This window comes from Mercenaria mercenaria, chromosome 2 (assembly GCF_021730395.1).
Source record: "Mercenaria mercenaria strain notata chromosome 2, MADL_Memer_1, whole genome shotgun sequence".
In the NCBI taxonomy this organism is placed as follows: Eukaryota; Metazoa; Mollusca; class Bivalvia; order Venerida; family Veneridae; genus Mercenaria; species Mercenaria mercenaria.
In genome coordinates, this window is record NC_069362.1 from 15779355 (window position 1) to 15793644 (window position 14290).

The window sequence follows — 14290 nt, forward strand, 5'->3', positions numbered from 1 at the left end:
GTTTGGTATCACTGAAATTCAATGTTACAAATGAAAAACGCCAATGAGATAACAGTATTGATTATTTTCCAAGACAATTATGTGAAATTCCATGTATTTTCCTTATTTAAAGGCGTACGTTAGAGTCTCTGTATATGAGATGGGCGAATTTTTCCCAATAATAGAATTTCTTCAATCTTTGGATATAGTATTGAAGGACAATCATCTAAGAAACAAAGCTATGGAATTAAAGTCATAGGTCACCAGTATTGAAAAAGAGTTATCTGTCCTTTTAGAAAACGGCATTTTTGGCCTTCAATATCCAAAGTTGGAATGACTTCTATTATTGGGAAAAAATTCACCCATCTCATATGAGACCTTTAAAGGTAATATTTCTTTTATATGTTGAATTGATGAACACTTTTTGAAATCGATTACGTAAAGTTCCATTTCCCTCCTAAAGTTAGGAAATTGTTTTTGGTAGGTACAATTTGCCCTTGACAAGAGACAAACGACGTAGAGGTAATAATGGTTTGCGCATGACAAATTCAGAATTAAAGGAAAAGATTTGGATATGCATATACGAACACATTATATATTTGCAAATATAACTAAGTCCTACGTAGGTGATACTAAGTCATATACATGTAGGAGATAGTAACTCCTACGTAGGAAATACTTGAAAGTGAATAACGCCCCCTATAAAAACAATTTTGAAAAACCATGGAGTTTAGTAGCATGTTGAGGCATCAACATAAATTTCCCTGACATTCAATGAAAACGTGTCTCACATACCTACAGTTGCTTGTGTCGGATTCTGGTGAAAATCTGGTGAATTTGTAGTAATAATGCCATTCAGTAAGAAACCCCCTGTTAAAAGAAATTTTTAAATCAATATAACAATTAACTAACACATAAAAAGAAATATAGCACCATAACTGAATCATGTTTTCTAACACTAGTCGTTACACCTTTAAACCTATAACTCGCATATATCATGTTACCAACAACATTACCTGAATCAATGATTAGAATAAATTAAAAAAACAAAAACAATAACATTGTTAATGGTTTTCTCGAAAAGGTTGAAATTAATTACCTTTACACATATGGTACTTACGTGCAAACAATGGTAGAAATACCACTGCTACAATGACTTTATCTGAAACAGAATTATATTTCATTGAGGAGTTTGAATGTTAAACTGAAATATTAATATAATTTGTACATAAAAATGGAATAATTCTTTCAAACTATTGAGAGCCTTACATACCTAAAGTCATAGTTCAGACAGCAATAGTACGTTTTAAATATATAGAGAACATTGAGTGCGGAGTAGAGATATCGCTGCCTTTGTTGAAAACTTTATTTATATGAGGTTACAATAGTTTGGCACTGAGGCAAACATATGACCGGCGATAAGAACACACCTGATAAACGTTTGAATGAAATTATTTCATTTTTAGTCACCGCAAACTAAGAGAACATTGATACACTTTAATTGAGAACACTTTATATAACGAATTGTAGCTTTAAATTTTGTGCATCGTTACCGCTAGAAACAAGCATGACACATCGGCCCCTTTTTCATTTTCTGTAACGTGAGATTATTTACTTGTTTCCAACCCATTTATTTGTTATTCTACTTTACTCATGTCCTTCCATTTTATATAAATTTTACGTGCATGTAACACACTATCAACTTCTATTGATTAAACTGTCACTCAAGATGTTACAATTTTTTTTTATTTCAAGTCCACTGTTCATGTATGAACGGTGATCAACAGTTTTTGATATTTTAAGAAAAAGATATTTTGTAGATAAAAACAATCGTTTCTTTTATTGTATAATTGTAAGTATTTTCCGAAAAAAGAATTCTAAATCAACCTGATGGAGCAATCCAAAACTATAATTCAAAAAGAGGAAACAGTATCTTTTTGACATCCACTAGTTTGAACAACCATGAGAATGAATCAAAAATGAATACCCAGGGAATACTCAGGCTTACAGTACGACATTGCAGTCTGATTGACTATGCCTAATAGAGTAAGAACCGATTTGTTTGTTTCTTTGTTTGTTTTGGGTTTAACGCCGTTTTTCAGCAGTATTTCAGTTATGTAACGGTGGCCTGGCAGTTAACCTAACCAGTGTTCCTGGATTCTATACCAGTACTAACCTGTTCTCCGCAAGTAACTGCCAACTTCCCCACATGAATCAGAGGTGGAGGACGAATGCTTTCAGACACAATGTATTTTATCAAGTCGTCACGGAGAACATATGCCACGCCCGGGGATCGAACTCACGACCCCGCGACCCTAAGATCGGCGCTATGCCTTATGAGCTAAGCGGGCGGGCACAGAGTAAGAACCGAAGTTGTTTGATAGTTTACCAAAGGAGTAATGACCAATAATGTATTTTTTTTTCTGCGAAACAATTCTACTCTTCTGATAGCAAACTATAATTTCAGAATCTGTTTAAAATCTATCGGTATTCCATACGGAGTTGTAAACTTTAACCAATCAACGTCATCCTGTTAATTTATATTCAAGGACTTCGTCAGAAATTACTTCAAGGTATAAACAACTCTTGGTAATCCATTATTATTGATATTTCAATTCCATTGATTACTGGTCTGTTATCTATAAAGTATATTGTATATATACTGTTCATAGATTCCCGAGAGATCAACCAATATACAAATTTATTTGAAAAACAAAGATCTGAATTGACTGGTATTACGAGATTAAATTCATTGCATTTATTCTTTTTTGATAGTCTAATAATATTGACTATTGTATCCGGTTGTCCACAATTATCATAGTATATAAGGGAAGAAAATATGCATTTTACAAATTTGAATGAAGATCCAACGTGCAAACAGTTATTCTTGGTAGTACATGTATTGATTTAATTTGAATACAATACACAAGACGAGTGAAAAGTTTTATACTGAACTACTACCGGTAAAATGGCGGACCCTTTGTTGGCTGAACAAGATGAAGAAATATTGATAGAAGACCAACAGGACAGTATTTTGAAAACATTACGGAAATATTTAGGTCCAGACAGAAAGACATTCGGAAAAGAAGACATTGTAACTAATCATCAGAATACACAAAGCTACTCTAACCGCGGAAGCTCTGCTCGAAGGGAGACTGATGGAGAGATAGAATCAATTGCACCAGCAGATCATTATAAAGGTTTTGATATCACTTTAAGTGAACAAAATGAAATGGTGTTCACAAATACTTCCAACATGTTCACTTATTCGTCAGAGACAAACATACTCGAAAAGGGACCTGCGACGAAAGCGGTGAACATTGCAGAACAACAAACAACGGCACAAGAACACATGGACATCTCAGACATTGACAACCAATACCAATTTAACCATAAGAGAAGAGGACACATGGTCCTTTTTGTAAATAACCAAATTTTAAATGATGACGACCACAGAAAAGGAGCAGATGAAGATTTTCGCAAAATGGAGGAAATTAGAACTAAGTTTGGTTTTGAGCTATTAAATTCAGACATGACAACAAATCTCTCCAAGCTAGCCATGCAAATGGTACTCAGGAAAGCACAACAAATTGACCATTCTGATTGTGATTGCTTCGCCATAATGGTTAGTACCCATGGACAAAAACTTTCATCTCCGAGAAACAGAACTGGAGATATTTATGGGCTCTCGTGTGCAGATGGACAGATAATGGAATTAAGTGAAATAGTTAAAATGTTTGATGATGCCCACTGTCCGACACTGGAAGGCAAACCGAAACTGTTCTTTATTCAAGCATGTAGGGGTATGTATAAAAACTTATAGTACATGATTTTCTGCCAACGTTTCTCTCAAATTGTACAGAGTAATTAGAAGTAATATTATTTAACAGTAAACAGACCTGCATTAATGTTTAGGTAGCAAACACTTCCAAAGCTTTTGTGTTCATTTTTCTTTTATTGACACAGTCATGTTCTATTACAGTATGCACATTCTGTTAAAATTGTCTTCTATCAGCTTGCCAGTCTACTTGAACCATATCTATGGAACGCCCTGACTATCTGATGTGATCAGCTATAGTTTCATTATGTTAACATACAGTATTAACTTGTTTAAAGCTGTGTTATTTTGTCAGTTTGCTGCACTGACTTGTCTACTGACCATATTTTGTTGTCAAACAGACATGCCATTATGTTAGTATACAGTATTAACTTGTTTAAAGCTGTGTTATTTTGTCCATTTGCTATACTGTCTTGTCTACTTACCATATTATCTTGTCAAACAGACATGCCATTATGTTAATTAACTTGTTTAAATCAGTATTGATTTTGTCCGTTTGCTATACTGTCTTGTCTAATTGTGTTATTTTGTATGTTTTGCTATACTTTATTCTGTATGTTAACACAATGACATGTTTGTTTGACAAGATAATATGGTCAGTTGACAAGACAGTATAGCAAACTGACAAAATAGCACAGGGTTAAACAAGTTAATTCTGTATGTTAACAAAATGAAACTATAGCTGATCACATCAGACTATCCCGGCGTTCCATACATATCACTACAGTTTGTTTTTACTTTTAGTGGAAATATGTACATGCACTTTATCATGTTCCTAGATCATTGTCCTTCCTTATACTTTTTCTTAAAGCGATTAATATACAGTGTAACTTTATGTACATGTAATGTTTATTTCTCCCCTTATCTAAACTGAGATAAGTTAACAATAAACTTCCCCATACCTGTACAACTATTCATGAATTAAAACATGTGTAAGATAAATGAAAACAATATATGAACTATAATCATTATGTAGGACAAAATATGGACGATGGCAGCAAGATCAGTGTGTCCGGTCCGCGCAGGACTGCAGAAAGTGGTAACGTTACATTTACCACATACTTATTTTTTACAGACATTAATACATAATGTCTAAGACACAGACATGATGCACACATTTCTGAAAAGTATTCGGTACTTTTATCATGGAAAACAAATATTAGTAATTATTCGAATCGCATTTGTTTCCTTTCTGATAAGAGAAGTTATTGTTTAAAAGTAATTGAATGCGACATGTTTGGCATGTTAACAAGTATAACACTAATACGCCCGCCTTCTGACTTTATTCAGTTTGTATTTTGTCTCAAATAGGAAATATAAGTTGGTCAACGACTGCGGTTACCTTTTCATTTCAGGGAATGATTCAGGGGGAAAATCGGACACAGCTGACACAAAAGCAAGATATGAATCTCAATCAAGAACATCAGTATATGAATCTCCTTCAAGAACACCAAGATATGAATCTCCATCGAGAACACCAAGATATGAATCTTTATCGAGAACGCCAAGATATGAATCTCCTTCAAGAATACCAAGATATGAATCTCCTTCAAGAACAACAAGATATGAATCTCATTTGAAAACAGGAAGATGTGAATCTCCATCGAGAAAAGTTAAATATGAATCTACTTCGAAAGCAACAAGATTTGAATCTCCATCGAGAACAGCAAGATTTAAATCTCCTTCTTCAAGTATTGTTGCAACACTATCAGATGACGACACACCATATTTAAATTGTTGTGATAACGATATGCTCGTTATGTTCGCAGCACCACCAGGGATGGTAGCATGGAGGAGCGAAGCTAATGGGTCCTGGATGATTCATCATTTACATGCAGTTTTGATGGAATATGATTTTAGGAAGCCCAAAAATTTGGTGATTGTGTTAACAAAAGTGTGTCGTTTGATTTCACAGTGTGAAACACATGTCCAGGATCCAAAATTTCACAAGAAAAAAGTTGTTTCTGTTATCGAAAGTAAGCTTACGAAAGACATTTTATTTTAGAAACCATGTCCATTGCTACAGTATAGTAGGAGATGATTCAGTTGGAAAACAAAATATTGACTCGCATATTGTTTATATTACGAATTGCATTGTACAAAAAAGTCATAGTGCCGAAACGTCGCTAGAATTAACTGTAAAACTATTGTTAAAATGATCTTTCTAGTATCATTTAAGTTAGACCAAAATTAGCCAAATTCAGATATAAGTGCATGTTAACCATTAATGTTCAAAGAACTTTGTTGAATTTGATTATTTATATGATTTTGGTTACACCATAACTGTCATTATTGTTACAATCGTGTTATTATTTGCTGTAAATGTTTTCAGTAATTTAAATGTTTGGTTATCGACATTTTACTTACCATCACAAATATAATATATTTATCTTTTTTCTGTCATATGTGTACAGCATACAACGATACAACAGAAAACACCATTATAAAAAGTACATAGTCATTCTAGAAGATTTGCGAACTGGCAAAAATAAAAGTTACATATCTACGTCAGAAAACAGATGCCGTTATTGTGTTATGTCTTCGTTATCACAACTTAATAAACTATCGTCATTAGCAATCATCTGTAATCACTTGGTTTGACAAATCATCGTCATCAGTTTCAGTTGTCTGTAAAGTGATCAGAACATTAACATCAAAATTAAAAGTTGTTCTGTGATAACCAATTTTGACAGATCGATCATGAAGGTCATTCCGTGTTCATATGCCATAACATGTGTTAATTTTCTATGTACATTTCATATAGTATTACCTGATCCATTTGTATCTATATCAACAATTTATTAATGTTCAAGTTATACGGAACGGTAGATTGTTTGGACCAAACAAATGGTATATATTTTGTCTCACAGCTGTTGCTGGAACATCCGCCTGTCATCTCCAGTTCTTTATATCAGTTTTGAGAAGGGGCACCTTTGACTTTATGCGATTTTCGTCCATATATAGCGACATGTCATTATATGTAAATAAAGTGTTATTTTTTCTGCTCTAATAATTTATTAAAAATACCAGTTGTGAACTCATTGACTTATGGTAGAACTTCAAAGTTTGCCGATAATCATAGTTATATTACATGTTTCTACATCTAAGAATAGGGAATTAACCTCTGTCAATATCTATCTATAAATAGACATTTTCTATGCAAGAAATCGTTTCAAGAGAGAGCTTATATTCGTATGACAAATTCATTATATTTACACTTTGCCCACATACTGTTAGATCTATAGAAAAATCCATACATACGTGCATTGAGTCATAAAGGACACCCAACCTGTACCCAAACAAAACAGGGTGGTTTTATAAACGCTGTATGTCGAAGTTTATATCGGGCTATTGTAATTTTCTTGCTATAATATCATAACTACAGAATTATGATCAAGCATATATGTGTCAAAAATTGTGCGTATGATAAGCATGTGCACTATAAACCGGAACACAATCTAGATAAATAATTTGAAGTGCTGTGTAATGCAGATGGACAGATTAATTGTTATTATTAATGAAGGTTAACGTGTTTATGGCATTCTTATACTGAAGTTACATGTATACATTGATTTGTCAGTCATTGTTATGCTTAAGCCAGTTGAACGAATTTAAATTTTTCATAAAAGCGGTGTATTTTATATGGACATAATAGAAAACGTAGAAACAGGTTAGTGAATATTTGAATATCATGTTACAAATTGTGTGTTTGAAATGTTTGAAATGTTATACATTAGCTATTGAAATATTAAGTAGGACATATTACTGATGATAATGCGGGTCATAACATTTGCTAGGTCGAGCATGTATATATTAGACCATGTTTAGTGTTTATAGATCAATTGCAAGCGTATGCCGGTATATAAGAACTGCATACGAAAAATATCATTAACTACATATATTTTAGATGTCTTAAATGTATTATTATTAGATTTTTGAAAAGTTCTAAACTCTTTATGGTCCTGATTGCATTATTATTTTAGATATTTCCGTGAAATTTCGATTGTTTACCGAAAATAAAAGAAATATCACGAATAAGTTAATTATCATCATCAATTGTTTTGGAATTTTCGTTTAATTATCTAGCTAAGTACTTAAGCACTTGATTGTTTATATAGCTATTACTAGTATAGAAATCCCAATTTTCTTAAACTTCTACTTTCATTTTTTATATTTTACCATATTTAGTAATCTTTTCAAATGGCCTTAAACAGTCCTTGAATGAAAGATAACATAACTCTCACTAATTGAAGATAAAATTAGCAATAACCTCACTCTGCACAAAATAATCATTGCATGATAAAAGTGCCTCCCAATCTTTTTCAAGTTAACAATGCCGACAGGTATCGCTAAATCTTACGACAATTGTCAATAAGTACGTGTAGACCTAGGGTCAACTTACTTAAGCGAACATATTTAACAAAAAGCAGAATAAATATTTGAATTGTTTAGTAAAAAGGTTTAACAAGCTACGACATAACACTGTTTTTCCCTGTGTGTTTCAGGTTTAAACCATATATAATCATTCACGAATGAACATATAGAAAATAGAAAGAAGATACCATATAGACCACAACATCGAGGTATATATTGTTCATCTAAAATGACGGATATCTCATCTTTGGGAAATACCGATCCGTAACCATAGAAGATAATACTTATAAACATAAAGGAGGATGTAAAATAAAAATGGAAATTGGTACAGTAAAAGTTCAAACAGAATTATCGGAAGTCACGCGACCGGTCCCAAACCAAGAGGATGGTACAAATTCAAATTTTCCGATTACAAATACGCACACCGTTATTGATTATAAAAAGAAACTCGACGGAATAGAGGTCGATCAGTTTACAACAAAAATGACGATAGAGAGTGAAAACACGGGAAGTTCTGAATCTGGATTAATTAATGTTGAAGAAAATATGAAATACGAACCATTACATGAAAGTGAAGAATCAAAAGGTGTTAAAGTCATGAGAGACGTAAAAGACGCACCATTGACTCTCGTAGATGAAGATGATGGTTTAATGAAATTTCTTGGGAAAGCGTGCGGAGTGGGAAAAGAAAGACTTATAGACGAGGATTTTGAACCGTACACGAAGCTTGCTAATAGTGGAAAGCAGAAAAATGAAGGGCGACAAAAAGCAAGTGATGCGGGGTTCAGTGAAAAGAAATTGAAAAATATGAATATGAACTATGACGCGCGTGTTGGTGAAAGGTTAGCGCACCAGGGTAATGATACTGTAGTGATATCCTCTGCGAAACAGACTGATAAATCAAGTACAGAGGATGAGGTAGCAAGTAAGGACATAAAACGTGTTCACAATGATTCACAATCTGAACATATCCATAAAAGTAGTGAACAAGAAACACAGGACGAAAAACAGCGTATGTATATAAAACGGTCAGAAACCCGAACTCCCGGTGCTAGGAAAGGGTCTTATCCAAATCAGACAAATGTACAGGTATTTCCGCCAAGCGGTCAAAATAATCCTCGTACTACTAATGCAATAAGCAGTGACACATATAATTTCAACCATTTTCAAAGAGGGTATATGTTCACGATAGTCAACGACCAATTTGCCCGCCAGTCTCCTAGGGATGGGGCCCACTGGGATTTATTAAAAATGAGAGAAATTGCCAGAAAGTTTGGTTTTCTATCTTTGAATTATAACCAGGAACGGAATCTTACAAAATCAGAAACTATGCACTTGCTAAGCAGAGCCAGGAATACGGACCATTCTGATTGTGACTGTTTCATGTTTATGATCAGTACTCATGGTTTGGAGCAAAGAAACTCCCTGAAGGGTGGTAAGGTTGACCACGCCCTTGTTTGTGCTGACGACCAGCTCATCTTTACAAGTACCATTATGGACATGTTCAACGATACCAACTGCCCTACATTGAAGGGAAAACCGAAAATATTCTACATACAAGCATGTAGAGGTAACAATATTTTCCATATAAATCTTTATTACACACACTCGTGTAAAAAATACATTACCAGTGATGTTTGATTCACAATTTATATATGTTGATGTTATATGTCATTTTTACTTGCTGTTTAGTTTAAAATGTCATTTTTATGTAACTCACCATATGGATTTCATTTTCATAGCAAGTTTTGATATTTAAGCTGTTAAATGACATAGTTCTTTATTCAGATGTTCATAGTATCAAGGTTCATTAAATGGCAAACATCAACTTTATTTACAATCATATGTATGGTTTGAAATCATGCGAAGAAGTCAAGCCTAACTTTCAAATATGACTACAGATGCATGTCGAGGGAATCTAATACTTCCTATTGACACTTTAGAAGGCATTTATTATCATATAAAACTGTTTCATTTTCATTACAATATCAAAAGAAAAAAGCTACATGTGGGAGACATAATGATGTAAAGAATCTCATAAGATTACTATCAAATAACATATGGTAATAAATGTAAAGTATTTCATTGCTCAGTTTCATAAATTTGAGTGATTCGTACATGATTTACATGTCGTATTATTTTATACTATATAGGTGAGAAGTTGGACCATGGTGGTGATGTTTTTGTTGCCTATCCGAGGAGTGAGGATAAAACATGTAGCGCATCTAATGGTAATATTACATAATGAGTACAATGCTTTATAACAAATGCTACCATATGAAGGCAAAATATACTATCTATGATATTTACATAAACTAAATAAACCTTAATATCGTATATGATAAAAGCTTTTATACATATAAGTGTTGTTTATTCTGCATTCTAGAATTAAATAATTACGTACTATACAGACACACCGTGATTTCGTTTTATGTCTTCTTTACAGATGAGACAACTCGGCGGATGAGAGAGTCATTTGATGTATCAGACACGAACTGGGGGCAGGATTCGTGGGCCTCTGATCAGACTGCAGCTGGTCAGACTACTTTCACAAGTTCATTCCAAATACCTGCTGCAGGTCAGCATCATGCTACAGGTCAAACCGCTTCTGCAAGATCGTACCATGCACAGCCATCAAGCAGCCACACACCGTCTTTCATGGTCCCAAAAGTCCCTCGAGAGCAACATAGAAGTCCACAATACAGACACCAAACATTACATGCACCGAGTCGCCTTGTTAATAAAATTTACGCCCCTACTCCGTATGCTATTGTTGAAACACCTTCGCTCAAATGTGATAATGACATGCTTGTAATGTTCGCTATTCCTCCAGGTATGTTCGCATGGAGGAACACTAGCGAAGGTTCATGGATGATAGATTATCTTCACCAAGTGTTGATGGCGTACGATATGAGGCGACCAAAGAACTTCCTGAATCTTATGACAAAGGTGTCCTCGCTGATGAGTCGGCGTACGACGAATACCCCGTCGGCTCCGAGTATGCACGCAAAGAAAGCAGTTTCTGTAATTGAACATAAGCTTGACAAGGATATTTTCTTTCAGCAAAAGGTACCAGTCTCGGAATGGGTTAAGAAATCCAAAACATTTGCATTGTAAACCACATCATGAAAACGACTTTAAATGACCACCGCTTATATGATCTCTTCTTAGTGTTTTTGATTTGATCTAAAAATAAATTCACTGCAATGTTTTTATTTGTTTCAAACTAATGTACAATAAACGTGTACATTTCTTTTAATAACTCACTGTCTAAGTCTCAACAACATACGCTGATATTGGCTTTATCCGTTGTTGTCTCAAGTACTATTATGGAATGGAACACTTGCATTAATCGCCCAGCCTAGTGTGTTCATTTTAAAGTGTTTAGAAGGGTATTTTATTTTTGACTTGGTTCTGTTTCGGAGCCTTACATTTGCAATTCATGTTAGAAGAAGAAAACTTAAGTGAATGGAAAGGCGCCTGCAACACGTGAAGCTTCATTCTGAGTAATTGTATATTTGTTTTGTAAAAATTCAAGCTACCTTATATGGGATACAGAATTCAGTGTATCATGTCATACTTAGTACTAGGCAGGTCGTAATGTAAAGTTAACAGTACGAACTTTGTTGCGTATTTTAACAAAACAGTTAGTGAAATGTCGTATTTCAGATTTTCCGAAAATATGTTCTATCAGTTCAATGTCGTAATACGATCGAAAAAAAGTTCGGCTAGAAAAAAAGGGTCGGCTAGAAAAAATAGGGTCGACTAGAAAAAAGGATTGATCAGGTTTCATAAACAGTACCATATCGGTTCTGATATATCAATTATGTCCTATAGATACGCCGTGGAGGCTTCGGTTGCAATTGTTTTAGTTTGTTTTAGTACACTCATTTTACATTTTGCATTTGTATGCCTTTATTCAATTATCTTATTTTACTGAAGTTGCTATCATATTTTAGACTGACTAATATGTTGCATTATTTGTTTCCATGACAATCATTAGAAAAAGACACTTTATTTTACATATACATTTTTTCCTCGTGATATTATTTCTTCAGCATTCGTGACTCACTTCTTTCATAAATGTCTTTTTATGAATGTTCATCCAGACGGTTGTCAATAAAATGAAGTAAGGTAGAGCAAAATTGCGTTGTCATTTGCTAATTTGAATACAATGTTTATTGAATGTACGTCTCCATTTGCCAAGAATAGGATAAAGGCAGCACAATAAATAATATTGCATTACAAATGTTACAATGTTTACATGGTACAAGATTTAGCTTACCAAAAGGTTCCTTCTAGCGTATATTAAATATTCATTTAACGGGTCCTGTTACAGATGTTTAATAAAACAATTATGAAAAAAAGTGTTTTGGTAGTTTACGTGCATTGTTATCTTTTTTTTCAAAAGTATTTAGCAGAAAGTTATTTCACACAAACATTTATTTAACTTATAATAATATTCACTCACCTTTTGATAAGCCATTCTACCTAAATATTATCCACGGGCAATAGATAACGAAGATCATCATTCTATCAAAATTTCGGGATATATGGCCGTCTGGGCCCTTAAAATTAAGTTAGAAGAACAACGGCCTATATATAAGTAGGAAACTTAGTGGGTTAGAAAAAAAATGCGTACAAAAAGTTCACAGCTTGAATCTTACAAAACAACAGATCGAAAGGCATTAAATTAAGTTCGAAACATTTTATAGCTCAATAAAAGTGAAAAAAAAATGCATTAAACAATTCTGGATAAAAACAATGAAAGTAATTGAAATGACGGTGCGTAGCGCGCAAATAGCATTGACAGACAAGCGAAAAACTCTCGAATTACTTTATAAGTACAGTATATTTTGATGGTAATACTTAACGTCAAAATAATATTCAGTTGATATGAAATAAAAACTGTAAAATATCCTTTGAAATCAAAGAATTGCAAACAAGAAGAATAACATCAGACGATAATTTTGGCCGGGAGTCTATTTTTAGATGATGCATATTCATTTAATTAATCTCTATTCTACATTTTGACATGTTAGATTTAGAAGTTATATGATTCAAATTATACTACATGTATTGTTTTTTGTATGTCTGTTATTACGTAGTTGTATTTCACTTGACTTAAAGATGCGTAAACACACATTGTCAAAAAGGCTATTTGTAATGAATATGCATGAGTCCAAGATGGCGGCGCCCTACTGGAATTCGGATGCCTTTGATGATACCGTTGTAACTATTGCCTGCTCAGTCAAGTGTGACATGTTCACCATAAGGTTATAACACACTAAATAGTTGTTGTTCTTTATTCTATATAAAATTGACCTATTTCCAATGACCGCAGCACACATCAGGACCCATTTTACATGTCTGTAACTTACATTTTCTTGAAGAATATTGTCAGTGCTAACTAAAAATCAAAAGAAAAGTGGGGGTCATGTTTGATGCAAGAAAAATAATTTCAGTCAAACACACAAACTGCAAAATCAGCTAAAAAATGAGACCCCAAATTATACTGGTGGTGTATGATCTAAGTTTCCATGAAAAATTTTGTCATTTGTTATTTCATTATGAAAATGCTACCTACATGTCAAGCATAGATCTGTCATGTGATTTTAGCAAAAGAATTGCAAAGAAAATAAGGAAAATAGCTCTACAGAGCAAAAAAGCTGAGGACTATTTGTATCCGCCATTATGCGACTACCATTTTTTTCGCGCCATTTTTCTATTTAGTGTCTGTATGCCTATAAGTGTTCTTCTCAAGAGAAGGAACAATAATATTTCGTTTAAGGCCAAACATAGTATCACATTTATAACAGTCACGGGATGGATTAGTTCAAATGTAATTAAATATGTTACAATTCTATTTTCTATTACATTTTTATCAAATTTTTACTTCGTTACTTATCTTTTTCCTCTTCGTCGTTCGCCCACACCTTTACTTATGCTGTATACAGCTTTTATATTTAATATACAGACTAGAAGAGTAAAGTTATAAATACATACTACTAATCCCACGTTCATAATGAAATGCTTTTTATGACGTAATGCAACTAATATATTAAATTGCTTGCCAATTTAAACAAGAGCACCGCCTTG

At 33.4% G+C, this 14290-nt stretch overlaps 2 protein-coding genes across 3 annotated transcripts; both read left to right on the forward strand.

The window, feature by feature from the left end:
- Window positions 1–2691: 2691 nt before the first annotated feature.
- LOC123563302 (caspase-7-like) lies at window positions 2692–6211 on the forward strand. 2 transcript variants are annotated; one of them, XM_045356022.2, is made up of 3 exons: window positions 2692–3782; window positions 4794–4856; window positions 5173–6211. In XM_045356022.2, the coding sequence occupies exons 1-3, from the start codon at window positions 2948–2950 to the stop codon at window positions 5820–5822; spliced, it is 1548 nt and encodes a 515-aa protein (XP_045211957.2). In that variant the 5' UTR covers window positions 2692–2947; the 3' UTR covers window positions 5823–6211. The 2 variants fall into 2 exon arrangements, with proteins under 2 accessions (XP_045211957.2, XP_045211958.2); XM_045356023.2 differs by lacking the exon at window positions 4794–4856.
- An 877-nt stretch (window positions 6212–7088) lies between these two features.
- On the forward strand, window positions 7089–11402 carry LOC123563303 (uncharacterized). Its single transcript, XM_045356024.2, has 4 exons — window positions 7089–7487; window positions 8323–9761; window positions 10345–10422; window positions 10638–11402. The coding sequence occupies exons 2-4, from the start codon at window positions 8507–8509 to the stop codon at window positions 11306–11308; spliced, it is 2004 nt and encodes a 667-aa protein (XP_045211959.2). The 5' UTR covers window positions 7089–7487; window positions 8323–8506; the 3' UTR covers window positions 11309–11402.
- The last annotated feature ends 2888 nt before the right edge of the window (window positions 11403–14290 follow it).

Excerpts from the sequence above, each read along its gene's own strand:
- LOC123563302 (XM_045356022.2), top strand. The coding sequence starts at position 2,948 with ATGGCGGACCCTTTGTTGGCTGAACAAGATGAAGAAATATTGATAGAA. Across the intron at positions 3,783-4,793 it reads CTTTATTCAAGCATGTAGGG|GACAAAATATGGACGATGGC; the intron begins GTATGTATAAAA and ends ATCATTATGTAG. Across the intron at positions 4,857-5,172 it reads GCGCAGGACTGCAGAAAGTG|GGAATGATTCAGGGGGAAAA; the intron begins GTAACGTTACAT and ends TTTTCATTTCAG.
- LOC123563303 (XM_045356024.2), top strand. The coding sequence starts at position 8,507 with ATGGAAATTGGTACAGTAAAAGTTCAAACAGAATTATCGGAAGTCACG. Across the intron at positions 9,762-10,344 it reads CTACATACAAGCATGTAGAG|GTGAGAAGTTGGACCATGGT; the intron begins GTAACAATATTT and ends TATACTATATAG. Across the intron at positions 10,423-10,637 it reads AACATGTAGCGCATCTAATG|ATGAGACAACTCGGCGGATG; the intron begins GTAATATTACAT and ends TCTTCTTTACAG.